This window comes from Tachypleus tridentatus, chromosome 13, assembly GCF_004210375.1.
Source record: "Tachypleus tridentatus isolate NWPU-2018 chromosome 13, ASM421037v1, whole genome shotgun sequence".
Taxonomy (NCBI): Eukaryota; Metazoa; Arthropoda; class Merostomata; order Xiphosura; family Limulidae; genus Tachypleus; species Tachypleus tridentatus.
The window spans coordinates 197,193,810-197,212,265 of NC_134837.1; the positions used below are offsets into that span (position 1 = coordinate 197,193,810).

Below are 18,456 nucleotides of genomic sequence, written 5' to 3' on the forward strand. Positions count from 1 at the left end.
ATTTGATTATGTTTGATTATTTGCATACAAGAATGCATTAAAAGAACTATCACGCAAGAAATTTATAAGAACTATCGATTCTATTTAGAGTAAGATGGTTCATCTGCTGTCCAAATCCAAACTAATGAGATGGAAGCTGCTAGAAGTGTCATATATTTATTTCTTGGCTGTACTGCAGACGTACACCATTCAGATTCAATGACAACGATAATTTAGTTTAAAACTACTGGGACATATTCAACTGAGGACTGGATCAACGACTATTTCCTTGGATTTTGGTGCTGAAAGACAGTTCTTCTGAGAAAATTTGGCGAAATGATTCTATCTCTGGAAGACGTATGAGACCACAGACATAGCAATTAAATGAACATGAAAGACAAGAACAATGATCTTTAAAATATTTAGACTTGAGTGGAAGAGTTTTTTGTTTTTGTAATATCATTCAACGCGCATTCTGTTTCCATCTTGCATATCCAAGCATATACGTTTATGTAACACACATTTCTTCAGCTTATTGTTTTGAGGTATTGCTGTAACATAATTTCTAGCTAAATATAAAGTCATTGAGCGATACCTTATGGGATAGTAGAATTTACACTACTCGTTCGCTACAGTATCAGCTGGGAGGAATGTTGACACTCTGATCTCCATTACAGAAAAGAGTGATCACACAAGAACCAATAGAACAAAGTCGCATTTCATTCCGAAGAGAAAACAATCGCTGCTAATTTGCTAAATTTAAAATTTATAACTAGTCTTTTATGACTCTTATGAGGTCAACCATCAACTCACTAGCAAACAGCTGCAACAAAAGTGATATTAATACATCTCGAGCTACCCCGTAACTATAATAAGTAAATAGCTTTCCTTACCACTCAATATTAATGAAGAATTTGTTAAGATGTCGGTGGGTGCAAAGGAGCTTGCTGAAGAAATAGAATTACTGAATATGTTTTACAACTACATCAGGGTCGCTTACGAAAAATAGAGAAATGTTTCCTCTGACAGCTGTGAAGAACCGTTTCTTTATCCATAACAAAACCACAGTTTTAATACGAAAGTGGCGATGAATCTGTTCTTTATCCATAAAAAAACCACAGTTTTAATACGGAAGTTGCGATGAATCTGTTCTTTATCCATGACAAAACCACAGTTTTAATACGAAAGTTGCGATGAACTTGTTCTTTATCCATAACAAAACCACAGTTTTAATACGAAAGTGGCTGTGAATCTGTTCTTTATCCACAACAAAACCACAGATTTAATACAAAAATTGTAATGAACCTGTTTTTTATCCACAACAAAACAATAGTTTTAATACGAAAGTGGCGATGAACCTGTTCTTTATCCATAACAAAACCACTAACGCTGGGATGAAACTGTTTTGATTCATAGCAGGACAAGTCCCAAGTAAAACTTTCCTAAGGTAGCGAATTAGCTGCTGGTTACCTTACAAGTAATTTTACGTCATGATTGACATTGAGCAGTACTTGTTAGAAAGTTGCATTTTTACAAACACAAAAAATAAACTTGTAGAAAAAATCACATTCATTTAACCTCTATAGTAAAACAGTGTAGAGAACTTTATTTAGTGTTAGATGTTTGAAGAAATAATTATGTTTTCATTGCTCTAGTGGAAAGGGAAACCAAACCAACGTTATTCAAAAACGCTCATTTGTATAACCTGTCATTTAATATTCTGCTGTGCGTTGTTTATCTTATTCATACACGTGAATTATGTCATTTTCGGTAGACTATACGTGTGAATGATGCATTTGGTGTAAAGTTTGTCTGTTTTTGATTTTGCGCAATGCTACACGAGGGCTATCTGCGCTAGGCATCCCTTATTTAGCAGCGTAAGACTAGAGGGAAGGCAGCTAGTCATCACCACCCACCGCCAATTCTTGGGCTACTCTTTTACTAACGAATAGTGGGATTGACCGAAATATTATAACGCCACCACGAGTGAAAAGGGAAAAATGTTTGGTGTGAGAGGGATTCGAACTCGCAACTCTCAGATTACGAGTCGAACGCCTTAACCCAACTGGCCATGCCGGGCCTGATGTAAAGTTCACAACTGCAGCCACCATTATTATAATACCTGCACATCATGCACCATAGTGTATTTGTTTGTGTTGTCATTCTGAGGTGTGACATCGTGCAATGATAAATGTATAACTGACATTTTTTTTTACAATCTGTATATCAATGTTGAAACAAATATATGAACTTAAGTTATTTCCAGACATTTCAACTCTCCTATCATATCAGGTAAGCGGTAAACGTACTTTACAACCACGGATAATGAAATAACTAGTCAAGCAGTTTCTGGAATCACGTTTTTTCAAAGCATGCTATTTTATTCAGGCTTAAAAATAGTGTCGACTATCTAGACGCAGTACACATTTAATGTGCGCGATGGATTAAGTGATAATGAATTTTATAATTTCTAGTATTTTTGGATTAATATTTGAAATAATTCAACGAGTAAACTGATGCATATTTATTATTCCAGATTTGTAAAAATGTACAACACCCATTCCATCTTCGAAAACATTTTTTTCAGGAAGCTATATCCAAATAAATAGCTTTATTGAATAATAATAAAAAAATCATCCTGATTAATTACATTTTATTAGTTTTACTAATCATTTTATTAGAAATATCCACCATCGAATAAAGTACGTTGATAACTTTTAGGTAATTTATTTTTCATGTTTGCAGTTCTTTCAGGTAGTTTTGGCTGCTGTAGTTTAACATCTATTAAGTGTAAAGCCCGTTGTAAGAGATTCAGTATTAGGCCTGACTTTTGTGTTTTCGATTCCTCACTCATTTCGGCCCGGCATGACCAGGTGGTTATGGCGCTCGTCTCGTAATCCGAGGGTTCCGGGTTCCAATCTCTGTCATATCAAACATGCCTGCCCTTTCAGCCGTTAAGACGTTATAATGTGACGGTCAATCCCACTATTCGTTGGTAAAAGGGTATCCCAAAAGTTGGCAGTGAGTGGTGATGACTAGCTGTCTTCCCTTTAGCCTTAAACTGCTAAATTAGGGACGACTAGCGCAGACAGTCCTCGTGTAGCTTTGCGCGAAATTAAAAAAACAAACAATCCTCACTCATTTTCACACACGTTGCAAAGTAGGTGTAAATATTTTTTATGTTTCAAAACAAACTGCATTGCACATACAAGCTTATGTTGTTTGTTTGTGTGAAAGCCACACAACAGGCCATCAGCGTTTTTCCCTCCAGGGAATCGAACTCTCGAGTTATAGAAAAGCTCGAGTGGTTGAGCCACTGAAGGGGTGGGGGCTGTAAGTTAATGTAACACGGAAAACTCGTGTTTCAATTCTGTAAGATCAACAGCTAAATGTCAACTTCGGCAGTTCTCACGCCCACTTCTCTGACTCAGTCAAGCTAAAATAACCAAGATTTCTCATTCAAGCCATTTGGATTACTTAGCGATATTTGTTTTTTATAAATTCGCTTTTTCTTATACATATAAGAAGAAACTGAATTATTCTAAGATTTGGCGTTGCCCTGTAACTCTTATGTGCAAATAATCCAATAGACGTGTATGATTAACTGGTCAAGAAGATAAATAGATGGACAACATAAAATAAAATCCTATCGTGGTTCGTAACTTTCATTGCAGCTCTGTTATTGTGACTTTCTTAGCTTTCGAACAAACCATACTTTCCACGAACCACTGCTGGAGTTTGACATTAGGCACGACGTGGTTTCACCCACGACCGTGTCTTTCTATTTTCAAAGTTTTACTTGTCAGCATAGAGTACCGCGAATTAGTAAACCTCATGCATGCAATAATCCTTGGAAATAGCTGTTACTGTCTTTATTATTTAACCTAGAACACAGGAAGCTCAAGGCTGGAACAAGTGAACGACAAGAAGACACGACTGTTCAGACAAAACGGTTGTTATCGATACAGAAGGGAGGGTGGTAACGGATTTCCTGACTACATTGCTTCAGCTACAGCGCACTGTATTTTGTGATACTAGATTAACTTAACTTCAGTGTTCGAAGCCATTTCTCTTCAGATTAATCGCTATTGTGTCTACCTTTGCCATATGTTAGTGCCTTCTTAACCCTGAATGAGTTCGCGTGGATAAATGTTTTTGTAAACACTGGTTGATTCTCTAAGAGAAAAGTGTAACTGTGGTTCGACGGAGGCTAAGTTTGTAAAAAGAGAAAAGAAAAGCCCACGCACAACTTGAAACAATGGATAGTCCACTACGTTTTCTCTTTTTAGCATTATCTTCCGTTTTGGTGTTCGCAGAAATTCCAAACTTGCAAGGTAAGATTATGAAGTGTTTTGTCCTAAAGCAATTGGCAAAATTTCAAAGTTCACAACGATATATATATATATATACACGCCTGTAATATTGTAGAAACATTCCGATATTATTACTTTTGAAATGAACAACTTCATTGATTTCACTGTGTCACATTCCGTACTTTAACTATTTAGTTACTCGCATTAAAATAGTACGCGTTTATAATATTGGTATTATTATTTAACTTATTTAAATATAAATAATATTTAAATATTATTTAAATCGGTTATCTGTGCTAGATGTCCACTCTCCAGTGGCTAAGCTTTGTTTATTTGTTTTTTTTAATTTCGCGCAAAGTTACACAAGAGCTATCTCCGCTAGCCATCTCAAATTTAGCAGTGTAAGAATAGAGCGAAGACAACTAGTTATCACCACCCACCGCTAATTCTTAGACCATTTTTTACCAACGAATAATGAGATTGACCGTCACATATAACGGCGGCACGGCTGAAAGGGCGAGAATATTTGGTGTGACAGGGATTCGAATTTGCAAATTACGAGTCGAGCGCCCTAACTACCTGGCCATGCTGGGCCTCAGTGCCTAAGCGGCAAATCCAAAGGCTTATAATGCCCAAAACTGGGTTAAATACCCGTGGGGGCACATTACAGATAAATGTTTCTAGCGTTGAAATAACAGACTAGAGTAAAGGCAGCTAGCTAATATCAACTCTCAGACTACTCACATACATGATGTTCAAAACGTCTAGAACCATAGGTGATTTGTAGCTTTTATTAACTTAGACACGCGACTGATTATATGACGCTGTCAAAGAATGAGAAAGTCGAATTAGTCCTGATGATAATTCAAACTTCTTTCGAATTACAATAACATCACGTAGAACACGTTCTGTAAAATTCGTTGAGGTATTTGTAGTTTCAGATATTTTGGAAACTGTATGTTTGATTTGACCAACAATCACAGCTTTAAAGTGCAGAGCGCGTTTCTAGTAATGGGTCGCAGAATACCGTGGAAATTTTCATAGGCCGAGCACACGAATTCTATACCGCACCCAGCCCAATAAGATGGAACGTTACTCCTAGCTCTGGCCCGGCATGGCCAAGCGTGTTAAGGCGTGCGACTCGTAATCTGAGGGTCGCGGGTTCGCATCTCTACCGCGTCAAACATGCTCGCCCTTTCAGCCGTGGGGGCGTTATAATGTGACGGTCAATCCCACTATTTGTTGGTAAAAGAGTAGCCCAAGAGTTGGCGGTGGGTGGTGATGACTAACTGCCTTCCTTCTAGTCTTACACTGCTAAATTAGGGACGGCTAGCACAGATAGCCCTTGAGTAGCTTTGTGCGAAATTCCAAAAACCAAACCAACCATTAATGTACAAATTGAGCTTCTGGTAATTATGATATTTTTTATAGTATTTCTTTCCTTCTGTAATTAAAGGTTTCGAACAGATTTTGAAACAACTTCCGTGCACAAAAAGGCTACAATTTTTCCTGTTATTTAATTATTTTTTGGTTAAATGAATCAAGATCCGGTTATTGTTGTACATTAAGTTTGAAACCTGATTTTTCGATATCATTAAATCTACATCGTAAGGACAACAATTTACTAATTAACTGAAAATTTATTTTTCGCGTGACATTTGACTTCAATTATTGAAAAGAAAATACAAATTAAAGAGTCTTAATTTTCCAGTAATTGCACGTGCTGAGGGTCTTCAAATCCACTTTTTAAGCTTTCATTTTGCGTGTGTGTATGCGCGTGCGTGTTTTCTGAACACGTGCAACTATTCACCCATGGAAATTTTTAAGTTAGGAAATGTACTAAATTTGGAAAACAAAACAACAAATACAACTATACGATACGCAACTGTGGTCTACAGTATCGGTTACTACTACTGCTTTAAAGGATTTCGTATATGGATTGTTTTATAAGTGTGTGGTAGAATAAGTAGAACGATTAGTTTTAACCATTGTTATTTTTCAGTGAATATTTGTTTATCAGAAAATAAACACTTCGCCAAGTTGTTGATCATGGTAAGCAAACTATGAGGGACGAGTAAACTCATGTTTGGATTTATAAATAAATAATTACTTCCTCAAGACTCAACACAGCGACCGCTTAATTTATCAACACTCAATACAGCTCTCGGTTACTTCCTCAACATTCAGTACAGCTACAGGTTATTTCTTAATACTCAACACGGTTATCAGTTAGCTCTTCAACAAAGAACGTTACAGCATGCTATCGCTACTGTTAAAGTTACACAGTGTATATATTTTTCTGCCCTCTTCTATGTGTACTACGAGTTTGTGAAACTTATTTTCGTTTATCTCAAAACATTTTGCTTTACGAAACATGTTCAGACACCAAGTGAGGTCTTCATTTGCTTGAGAAAACATTACAAGTTTATAATCTACCCGTTTGGTTTATTCTTGATTAACTTTATTAAAAAACTACTTCTTATCTCTGAAACTCAAAATCAGTTTTATTAAATAATCCGCAAAACTCCTGTAACTTAATTTTTACGAAAAACATGGCACCTTACAGAAATGTTTCCATAAGTGTTGGGCCAAAGTTGAATAGGCCTTCGATTCCTCACTCATTTCGGCCCGGCATGGCCATGTGGTTAGGGCGCTCGACTCGTAATATGAGGGTTATGAATTCGATTCTCCATCACACCAAACATACTTGCCCTTTCAGTCGTGGGGGCGTCATAATGTGACAGGTAATCTCACTATTCATTGGTAAAAGAGTAGACCAAGAGTTGGCAGTGGGTGTTGATGACTAGCTGCCTTCCCTCTAGTCTTGCACTGCTAATTTAGGAACGACTAGCGAAGATAATAGTCGTATAGCTTTGCGCAAAATTCAAAACAAACACCTAACAAAGCTAAAAGATGCTGATATTGAGTTAAAATTATTATCAGAAATTCGACTCACTTTGTTGTTATAGTGGTGTGTCTTTTACACCTGTTGTTGCTAGTTTGCATGTAGGAAAACTCATTGTTGTTTATTTGTGTATTTCATGTATTGTTAATGAGTAAGAGAGTTTTGTTGTTTTCATGGAGAAAGAGTGCGAGTTAGTCCTATAGCTGAATTATGGATTTCGGAGCAAGCGAGCTGGGTTTCAATAAGTGCGGTATTACAAAACGTTCTGCAAATTTTAAGTTGTCATTGTGTTATAAAAGTGACAGTCAATCCTTTTGCATAGATATCAAAATATATCCCCCAACTTTAAGATGTGTATGAGTTTTAAGAGTGAAAGTCAGTTGCTTAACATGTAAAGCGGGTGGTATGATGTTTTTGACTGGCAACCTTCTGTATGGTTAATAGTTCAAAATTAAAGATGGTGGCAGAGAACCTTAGTATAAAAAGGTTTACTTTTAATTGGAAAGGGGTAATTCATAGCATGAAGGACCAAGTGGTCTCTTACTGTTAGTTTGTTATGAGTCGTTACTGAGGACAGAATACACTAGTTCGCAAGGCGTCACTAGCTCCTGAGAAAATAACAGTTCCCAGGGCGCATTTTCCTACGAAGGAGGTGGTTAGTTTATTTGAAACTTATTCCTTTGTGGCTGCATTTTTGACCATTTTCTCTACTTCTAGGATATACGTGTGGAACACCCGGAAGACCAGTAGATGGCTGGTATGTTCCTTTAAAGGACGAGTACTCACCTGGTGAAAATGTTACGTACTACTGTGGAACGCGAAATGTCATGATCGGCAACGATACCCGAGTGTGCCAATCCAATGGTTCTTGGAACAGCGCGATTCCTTTTTGTGGTAATGTTAACAGCTAAACAAGATCTATAAATTTTTTCCAATATTGTTTCTAGAAATGAAGCGTAGGAAATAGTTACGTCACGAATACGTCAGTGCTCGTTTGGTTCTACGTATTCAGCTTGTTATATAAGTGAAACTGTGAGTAAATATTTAACAACAAACCACATCTGGGGGAAGATGGGTGGAGTAAATACTTCTTTTGAAAAGTTATAAAGTTGATCAAATTTCACATCTTCATCTATTACTACAGCATTATAATTATGGTCAAAATTACTACGTGTACAGAATTTAATCAAGAAAATGTTCAACGTTTTAAAGTTGTTGTTATTGTAGATTCCATAAAACACAAAAAAGGGAAGGAGGATATAAGTATACTCTCTCCACTCTTCAGTGATGTGTTACTTGATCGGCCAATCACAAAAAAACAAGAAACAAAAAAAAACATCATCAGAATCACGATGTTTTTATAAAAAATTAATAACTTAATGTAAAAAATTAAGAGTTTCAGTTTTTACAGATTAAAATGTACACAAAATACAGGTATGGAATACTTTTGGACAACAGACGTATAACAATGCGTATTTATAAGAAAATATATTTAGTGTTTTCATTATAAAATATTTTGCATAATGTGTGTCTTAAATAGGTCGGTAAAGTTCCAAGTGCTAAACCTTATTTAGTTTAGTTCACACCATAAAACAGCTTCTCAGTATCCGAATTTAAATGTATATAATGGCTTTTCTTTTCTTTTTTTCTCAATGTGATAATGTAGTAATAGTGACAAGACATTTTGTCCGCAACGCAAATCTATTAATACCCAACTCCAATATCACATTCCTAACTTGAAGTCCGGTATCATACTTCATTATTGCTGTCAATGCAGTTGTTTGTGCAGCTGCATACAGACTCTTGTAAGATTTGGGATTCTGAAGTAAAATTGAGTAAAAGTAAATCCAGATTTCTGTTTCAAATAATGTTTTGTTGGAACATTTCTTCCTTGAATGTGCTGTGTTTCAGTTCTAGCAACACCTGGAGTGTTAGCTACAAATAGTATTTTTAAACACATTTCTTCTGTAGATTTGCTATGTTTCAGTTTTCGCAAGACCTGGGTTGTTAAGTATATTAAATATACAGTACGTCCATATAGGAAAATATGTTTTTTTAGCTATAAAAACATGTTTCCCAAAACTACACCGAATCTCTCATTTTTAATTAGATTAATCACATGTGCGTTTGTATCCTTTTTGATTTTGGTTGAACAGTGAGTTTCGTTTCAAATGCCCTTTTTTGTTGTTTGTTTACGAATGAAGAATAATTTCCACTTATATTTATAGACTATTCTACGAATTTCAAATTTCAAATTATTTCACGTTATCTGATCAATCTCGTGCGTCGTCCATCTCAGAGTATGATGACTGACAACAATTATTTGATGATTTAATTAGTTTTTCTCAACCTTCAATTCCTTTTCTGTATTTTCGCGAAGAAATAACAAACTACTATTATTTGTGAGTTTAAGTACTTAAGTTTATTTTAATTCATCCTTGGTCTTTGTGTTGTAAAAATAAACACAAGAAAGGAGTGAGTGAGAGAGATAAAGTTTTTAAATGTTTCTAATGAACTGTTCTTGTTTGTTTGTTTTTTGTAAGCTGGACATTTTATCTGTTACAGATCTAACGTTTCGTCTTTGTTAGATACAAACAGTTCTGTCATACATGTTATAGATAACAAGAAAGTCTTTAGATATTTAGAGAAGGTTCGTTTTCAAAGTACAGATATCCAGTTCAGGCTTAAAAGTATCCTTCTGTTTTTTGATGATACCAAGATATAAAGATCCCTCTTGTCTTCGATCATACCAATATAAAGAGTGTCCTCTTGTCTCCGATCATACCAAGATATAAAGTACTCTTCTGTTTCTTATCATACCAAAGTATAAAGTGCCCTCTAGACTATGATCATACCAAGATATAACGTGCCTTTCAGTCTCCGATCATACCAAAATATAAAAGTAATGGTATCATAACAGGAAACAACAAAGATGTCGTCTTTTTAACCTGATAAAAGTGATGGTATCATAATTCTCAATAAACAAAATTGTATCAATAAGGTTTTCAGATATACCGATAAAATCAAATAACTTCAAGAAACTGAATGAAGACAACAAAAAAAAGAAGAGAAATAAAATAGAAACAAATTGCGAATACTTATTTTATTAAATATAAAGAAAGAGTTCCATCAGTGATAGGACTTATAATACCTTAAGTCATGTTGGCTCACAGTGTAGTGTAATATACGGTTTACTGCCCCTCCCCCCCAGTGGCACTTAGAAACCGGGTTTCGATGCCCATGGTGAGCAAAGCACAGATAGTCCATTGTGCAGCTTTGTGCTTAATTCTAAACAGTCAACAATCAATTAACGGATAGCCGAAGGTACATAGACCTGTAGGCTCACACTATGGCGAGTATATGGTTTACTGAAAAGTCATGAAACAGAAGCTCTTGTCAGGCCATTTATTTCAAAGATTGTCACTTTTTATCATAAACTAGGTGGATTTTTAGTGTCCTTTTTGAAGGAATATTTTTTATAATGAAATCGTTGTCAAAGATAGTTTTAAAGTTCTTTTTTTATTGAAAAAGAAAACCCCACAAATTTGATAACATAAATTTTTTATGTCAGCTTTTACGTTATTTACCTGTTTACCAGTTTAGGGTGTAATTTAGTTTACCTCTAAATTAAGTGTTACAGTGTAATCTAGTTTTACATTAATGGTACGATGTAATTTAGTTTTACATTAAGTGTTACGGTGTAATTTACCTTTAAACCAGTTTTGTATAGACGATACAATGCTGGCCAAAATCTTAAGGCTAATGAACATAAAGAAAAAATATACATTTTGCGTTGTTGCATTCAACCACTTGTTTGAAAGACGAAAATAAGAAAAGGGAAAATAAAAATAGAAGCGTTTTTTAGCATTTAATAGAGAAAATGTGAACACTATGAAATTATCCTAAATACTAGCTGGTCAAAAGTTTAAGACCATACTGAAACGAAGCGTTAATCGGTAAACACGTAACGAAATTTAGTCATTTGTGTTCAAGCATTAGTGTTGTCAACATCTCCCACTAACATCTTCTGTGTTACATTTGGTAAAAACATGGCAAAGCTCAAGAACACGCGGGTTCGGATTCCACTCGCACCAAGCACGTCCGCCCTTTCAGTCGTGGGGACGTTACAATGAACGGTCAATCCCATTATTCGTTGGTAAAAGAGTAACCCCAGGCGGTGGGTGGTGATGACTAGCTACCTTCCCTTTAGTCTTACACTGTTAAATTAGGGACGGCTAGCGCAGATAGCCCTCGTGTAGCTTTGCGCGAAATTCAAAAGAAAGAAAAAAACCTGTATCGACTGCTCTTTCTGTAAAAGAAAATTTTTTTTTTCATTTTGTTAATAATGTATTTAACAATTTTGGAGGTAATTAAAGTTCCACTCATCTAGTGTCAAGTATCCCACAATGTCTTCAGACAAAAAAACAAATAAAAGAACTTATCCCCAAATTATATTTCAATAAAATCAAAAATCTAAATTTCTTTTGTATTGAAGATAGATTCCCGTTCCCACGTCATACGTAACTATTCTGATTCTAATTTAATTTTCGAGTAAGTGGAACGAGCGTGAAACTGTTATTGCAGTTCAGTGTAACTGGTTTTCATTTATTGGTTCAATTGATTGTGAGAGGATGCTTCAAATTAGAGAAACTTTATTCATCAAGATTTTAAAAACAAAGATTAATATAGAGTAACTTCAAGTAACTCGGCCCGGCATGGCCAGGTGGTTGGGGCACTCTACTCGTAATCTTAGGGTCGCGGGCTCGAATCCCCGTCGCACCAAACATGCTAGTTATTTCAGCCTTTGGGGGCGATATAATATGACGGTCAACCCCACGATTCGTTGGTAAAAGAGTAGCCCAAGAGTTGGCGGAGGGTGATGATGACTAGTTGCCTTTCTTCTAGTCTTACACTGTTAAATTAGGGACGGCTAGCGCAGATAGCCGTCGTATAGCTTTCCGCGAAGTTCCCAAAACAAACAAAACAAGTGACTAATTAAGCTTAAACATCTTGGTAAAATAGTTTTCAATCAATTCGAGCGAAAGAAGTTGATTCATAAAGCTAATAAAAATAACTCGAATTAAGTTATCGACCTCTATAAACTTTTCTGTTTTATAGATAAACCGTCTAAAGTAGAAAGTGCTCTACAGTCTACCACTTTATACGAACATTCTGCGACAAAGGCACTCGATCACGATTACTCATCTTGTTCATCAACGATTTGGGAAAGTGATTCCTACTGGACTGCCTTTTTGGAAAAGGAGTTTACTGTGACAGCAATCCGTCTAATTCTGCCAACACGTGAGTACATTGATACATATACCAACTAAAACTATTAAGCATACGATTTTGGAGTTTGTAATTGACCAAACATGCGTACAGGTGGTTAGGACTTTCAACTCGCAAACTTAGGGTCTAGGGTTCGGATTTCTCTCACTGAACGTGCTAGCCCTTTCAGCTGCGGAAGAGCTCTAATGTGTCTATCGATTTCACTAGTCATTGGTAAAAAGAGTAACTTATGAATTGGTGGTCGGTGGTGTTGTTGACTAGTTGTCTGTCACTACTAAGTTAGAAACGGACAACCTTCTAGTAGCTTTCCGCGAAATTCAAAACAAATCATATGATTATTTCGTTGGAAATGGACAGTGAAGAACTATTGTTTGGAATATTGTAGTGATAAATGTTGACACCTTTAGTCTGGAACGATATATTGATGGAAGTTAAGGGTTGTTTGGGGTTGTATAACCATATTACTGAGGGAGGATCTATATATACATGGTAAGAAGAATACTATCGTTTGAGCTGCTTAGTCAACTTGTTGTATAGTTCAAAACCATGATGTCCTGAAAACTAGGTTATAGAATTTCAAGACCACATATCTGAAAAGACTGAGGATATTAGTACAAAATAAATGACAACTACGTTGTTATGGTCACGATGCTGAGTAAACATGGATGTTCGAGAGTTATGATTTGAGAAACTAAAGCCGTAGTAACTGAGGATACATTTTATAACTATATATTTACAAAAACGAAACTGTTGTTGTTCAGAAGCATATCACCATGGATAAAAGATATGAAACAGAACCCTATAGCCATAGAAACGATATTATAACTTGCCGTAACGTATCTGTGGTATCCTGGGTTGGACAGAAAGTAATTCGGGACTGTGTAATTATGGTAACCACGTAATTACAGTTCTTATCATTGACCCATGACAGCTGAACACATTTATCACAGGTTTATAATGTTTACCTTGTAACATTGTCGGTGTACTGCTACAACAACAAGATCTTGTTGCAACATAAGCTGTTTTGTTCAGCATGTAGCTCTGTCACTATACTGTACATCAAAGCAGATTAGTGTAATAATAATTATTTTGTTTAGAATGTAACACTGTCACTATACTGTACATCAAAGCAGATTAGTGTAATAATAATTATTTTGTTTAGAATTTAACACTGTCACTATACTATACATCAAAGACAGATTAGTGTAATAATAATAATTATTTTGTTTATAATGTAACACTGTTACTATACTATACATCATATACAGATTATTGTAATAATAATTATTTTGTTTAGAATGTAACACTGTTACTATACTATACATCAAAGACAGATTAGTGTAATAATAATAATTATTTTGTTTATAATGTAACAGTGTTACTATACTGTACATCAAATACAGATTATTGTAATGATAATTATTTTTTTAGAATGTAACACTGCATCTATAATATACATGAAAGACAGATTTGGGTAATAATAATTATTATTTTGCTTAGAATGTAATACTGTTACTATACTATACATCAAAAACAGATTATTGTAATAATTATTTTGTTTAGAACTAACTCTGTCACTACACTATATATCAAAGATGGTTTAGTGTAATAATAATTATTCTGTTTATAATGAAACATTGTCACTTTACCACACACTTTGGCAGACTTAAGGTTGTGTGAGACCAGGGGCTAATAATTTTTGTGGGCTCTACATCCCATCTAATTTCACATAGAATAAAATTATCAATACGTCACTATTAAGACCATGGGCGCTGTTGTTGAGCCCCTTCTAGACCCTTCCTATCATTATCTATAGACTATATTATTGAAGGAGTAACAAAAAAGAAACGTGCAGTTGCCGAAAACGTTGAGATTTTTATTGTAGTTCTTTGTAATGTGATGTACTTAACTTATGGTCAGTGTATAAACTTTCTAAGCGAAAGGTTGTATTTAGTATTTCTAAACTTGTATCAGACAAGATAAATGTCAGCTATCAGAGATTTAAGCAACGTGAACACCTTGTGTTTGACTTTTGAAAAGGGTTAAATTGAAAATACCGAGATTTTAAAAGCAATACATTACGTCACGTGACAATAGCTATAGATCCAAATAATAATATTCAAAATTACTACTTTTCATACATTTGTTGTAAGCATAAATGTTACCCAAATCAGTTTGTATTGTATAAGTTTACGTTGTAATATAACGCTTTTGTCATTACTGTGTAGTAAGAGTTGTCGTTAACGTTGAAATGTTATCGTTTTAATAAACTGAAAAAAATATTGATTTGGTTTTTAAGACATTCCTAGCATCGTTTAGATTAAAAGAAAAGACTACAGGGTTTATTTTTCCTCTCTTCAAGGTCATTATTTAAGTGGAAGAACTGTTACGCAAAGAGTGTGTTATGCTCAAAAAGGTAGGTGTAGCTAATGGCATCAGTAGAACCTAGGCATATCTGAATCATGCTTCTCACTTATTATGTAACCAATTGGTGTGTGCTTCTGTTAAACACCAATAATTTCGTTGTATCTGAGAAACAATGTGTGACGTTTAAATGATGGATTTCATCACTTCAAAAAATTATTACCTTATGACATTTTAGCTTTTAGGACAAGATTCATTAAAGCTATCGGTTTTGAAACTGATTGGGTTTCAACGAACCATGAAATTTTTTAAATATTTTTAAGAAACGACGTTTCATATAGGCCTGTATCTCTTACAACTAAAAATCACGTTTTCGAAACAAAATGACATGTTTCAGTTATTGCAAAACCGGTGAACTATAATACAGCAAAAATCTATTACAATTTTTTAAAAATCCAGTTTTCTGTAAGTATGTTTTGACGAAAAAATAAGGTATCAAAAGTTTATTAGACAATTTAATGGCAACTAGATTTCTTCCAAATTATTCTTGCCACGATTCTGTTTCTTTATTCATAACAACGCATCCAAATTTGTCGTAAGATTGATGTACGACGTCACAATACAATAATACACTTTTTCCATATCTGGATTTAAAAAGGACCTATAAATGCTACAAAAATTAATTATAAAAATGCAACAATATACTGCAATAAAAATATACAGATATTATAAAACTGGTATTAAACAATACAATACTCGAGTGCACTGTTTCTTTGTTGAGAACATTTTTTTTTAATGAACGTTATAAATTCATTGTTGGAAGCAACAGTAAAACATTTTTCTTCTCCATATCTGGAATAATTATTTTACAAAGGTCATAAAACTGGGTTTAAAGGCCCCAAACAAAAATATACTGTTTCACCATAATTAAGGTGTACGCTCTAATTGACAATCAGTAATTTACACTTTCCTTGTTTCTAATTGTTTTGTTTACTAAGAAATTGAAAATGTTACTATCAGTGTGGGAATATCCCCCTGTAGCCCCTAAGATTAATTAACATGATGCCATAATTATGTTCCTCATTTTCCGGGTGTCGGTGCTACAGATTTTAACACCGTTAAGAAAGTGTTGTACGGCCCGTTCCAAACGTTAAAAATATAATAATATCCCATAGTATGATGTATTTAAAATATTTAGTGGAGATTACGGCAGGTTTTCGAAGCTGTCATATAGGTGTATGCTTCTTAGCAACATGATTATTCTATGTATTAATATGTTATGTGTATACTTTAACCAGATATGAAAGTCTATGTTCTATAGCAGAATAATTTGTTGTTTTAGAATTAAGCACAAAGCTACACAATGGGCTATCTGTGCTCTGCCCACCACGGGGATCGAAACCCGGTTTTTAGCGTTGGAAGTTCGCAGACATACCGCTGAGCCACTGGGGGACTCAGAATAATTTATTGTAAAAATATTGTGTATATAAATGCATCATCTAACAATATAGGCGTATGTACTTTTTTTATCTTTGACTTATGTTTGTAATAATGAGACATCACATAGAATCAAAAGCCAAACCAGTTACAAAATAAGAAATCTGTTGACCAAAGCACTTTCTGAAGGTATACCCTTCTTTATAATCTATCCCTGAAAGTTCTATGGTTATTGGTTTGTTACTTTAAATCGCAGTATTGCACAAACACCTGAACCAAAATATAATGTAAATAAACATCAAAGTTTTAATTTTCTTTCTTTAATTACTTCGTATTAATCCTGGGATCGAAAAATACTGAGATTGTTTATCGATGTCATAGAACCAAGATCACCTAGATTGAGTTTTACGCTTGAATGTTTTTTTTTTTTTTTCGGTTAAACATGTTTTGAATAGTGCTTAAAGTGGGGCGGCATGCCATCCCGCTAAATTTATTGATAACGAATGATGATTACACGTGAAAAATAAGAAAGACATTCCCCGGCTCCAAATATTTCTCAGGCTCAGCATGGCCAGGTAGTTGAGACATTCGACTTGCAATCTGAGTGTCGCGGGTTCGAGTCCCCATCATACCAAACATGCTTGCTCTTTCAGTCATGGGAGTGAAATAATATTACAGTCACTCACACTATTCGTTGGTAAAAAGAGTTGACCAATAGTTGGCGGTGGGTGGTGATGACTAGCTGCCTTCCCTCTGGTCTTACCCTATTAAATTACGGACGGTTGTCTCAGATACCTCTTGTGTAGCTTTGTGTGAAATTCAAACCAAACCAAACATTTATCAAACGATTCCCCTTATTCCCCCATCCGCAAACCACTCCAAGCATGAGGATCGCGGGTTCGAATCCTCGTCACACCAAACATGTTCGTTCTTTCAGCCGGATGGGCGTTATAATGTTATGGTCAATCCCACTATCCGTTGGTAAAATAGCAGTTCAAGAGTTAGCGGTGGGTGGTGATGACTAGCTGCCTTCCGTCTAGTCTTACACTGCTAAATTACGGACGGCTAGCACAGATAGCTCTCGAGTGGCTTTGCGCGAAATTCAAAACAAAACAAAACAAACAAACACTTGAAACACTGATTTTGAGTAAAATTAGTCCGGACCGCTTTCGGTGAACAGTTCACAGTTTTCAGTCTCTGTTGTAGGAACTAGATGATATGCTAGCTTTCGAACAGCAAAATGTTTGACAGAGTCGATGTGTTAGACCAGTTCTTGAACATAAACTTTTTTTAATAATTTGTACCATAAAAACTAATGGCCTAACGTTTCGCAACAGACGATGACGTGGATTTGGAAGTGATGGTTAAAAAGGACGGGGAAAAGCCAATCAGTTGTGGTAGATTTAAAGGTCAAACAGGTACGTGAAAAATATGTTTTTATGTTCAACCTAGTGTGTTGTTATAACAATGTTCATTACCATGTAAAGTTATAAACGAACGTTTCTCTACGTTTGAATACTTTTACCGCGAGGTTTCGGTCTTCATACCAGAACCTTCAATGGACAACAATACATTATTTCCTTTACATGAGAGGTCACAAATTGTTATTAGACCATAATCAGTTACAAAAGTAAAGAAAATAGAGAAATGTCTATTTACAATGCTACATAATAATTAACCTACGTTATGAGTCTTAACGACGTTGAAAATAACAAGTATACTACATGACAATGTAGCACGTGTTTTTATTACACTACATGATACTGTAACACGTTTTTATTATACTACATGATAATGTAGCATGTGTTTTTATTATACTACATGATAATGTAGCACGTGTTATTATTATACAACATGGTAATGTGGTACGTCTTTTTATTATACTACATGATAGTGTAGCATGTGTTTCTATTATACTACATGATAATACAGCACGTGTTTTTATTATACTACATGATAATATAGCACGTGTTTTTATTGTACTACATGATAATGTAGCATGTGTTTCTATTATACTTCATGATAATATAGCACGTGTTTTTTATTATACTACATGATAGTGTTGCATGTGTTTTTATCCTTGTTGTAAATTAGTTTGTGTGTGGAGGATAGTAATGACTGCACAGTCCTGGTTTATTGGTTTATTTTATTTTTGTACTCGATTATGTG

General features: G+C 34.9%; 1 protein-coding gene across 13 annotated transcripts in view; it reads left to right on the forward strand.

The window, feature by feature from the left end:
• Window positions 1–3,893: 3,893 nt before the first annotated feature.
• LOC143239446 (protein lev-9-like) overlaps window positions 3,894–18,456 on the forward strand; it is a 37,608-nt gene continuing 23,045 nt past the window's right edge. For 5 of the 13 annotated variants that reach the window (XR_013021180.1, XR_013021181.1, XM_076480508.1 and 2 more), the window contains exons 1-5: window positions 3,896–4,313; window positions 7,915–8,091; window positions 12,316–12,498; window positions 14,849–14,902; window positions 17,625–17,705. Coding sequence is in view for 10 of the 13 variants with exons in the window: in XM_076480508.1 (XP_076336623.1) it covers window positions 4,238–4,313; window positions 7,915–8,091; window positions 12,316–12,498; window positions 14,849–14,902; window positions 17,625–17,705 (571 nt within the window). In the remaining 3 variants the exon portion in view is untranslated. Of the gene's footprint in view, window positions 4,314–7,914; window positions 8,092–12,315; window positions 12,499–14,848; window positions 14,903–17,624; window positions 17,706–18,456 lie in introns of all 13 variants that reach the window. The other 8 variants (XM_076480509.1, XM_076480515.1, XR_013021182.1 and 5 more) reach the window with 5 other exon arrangements.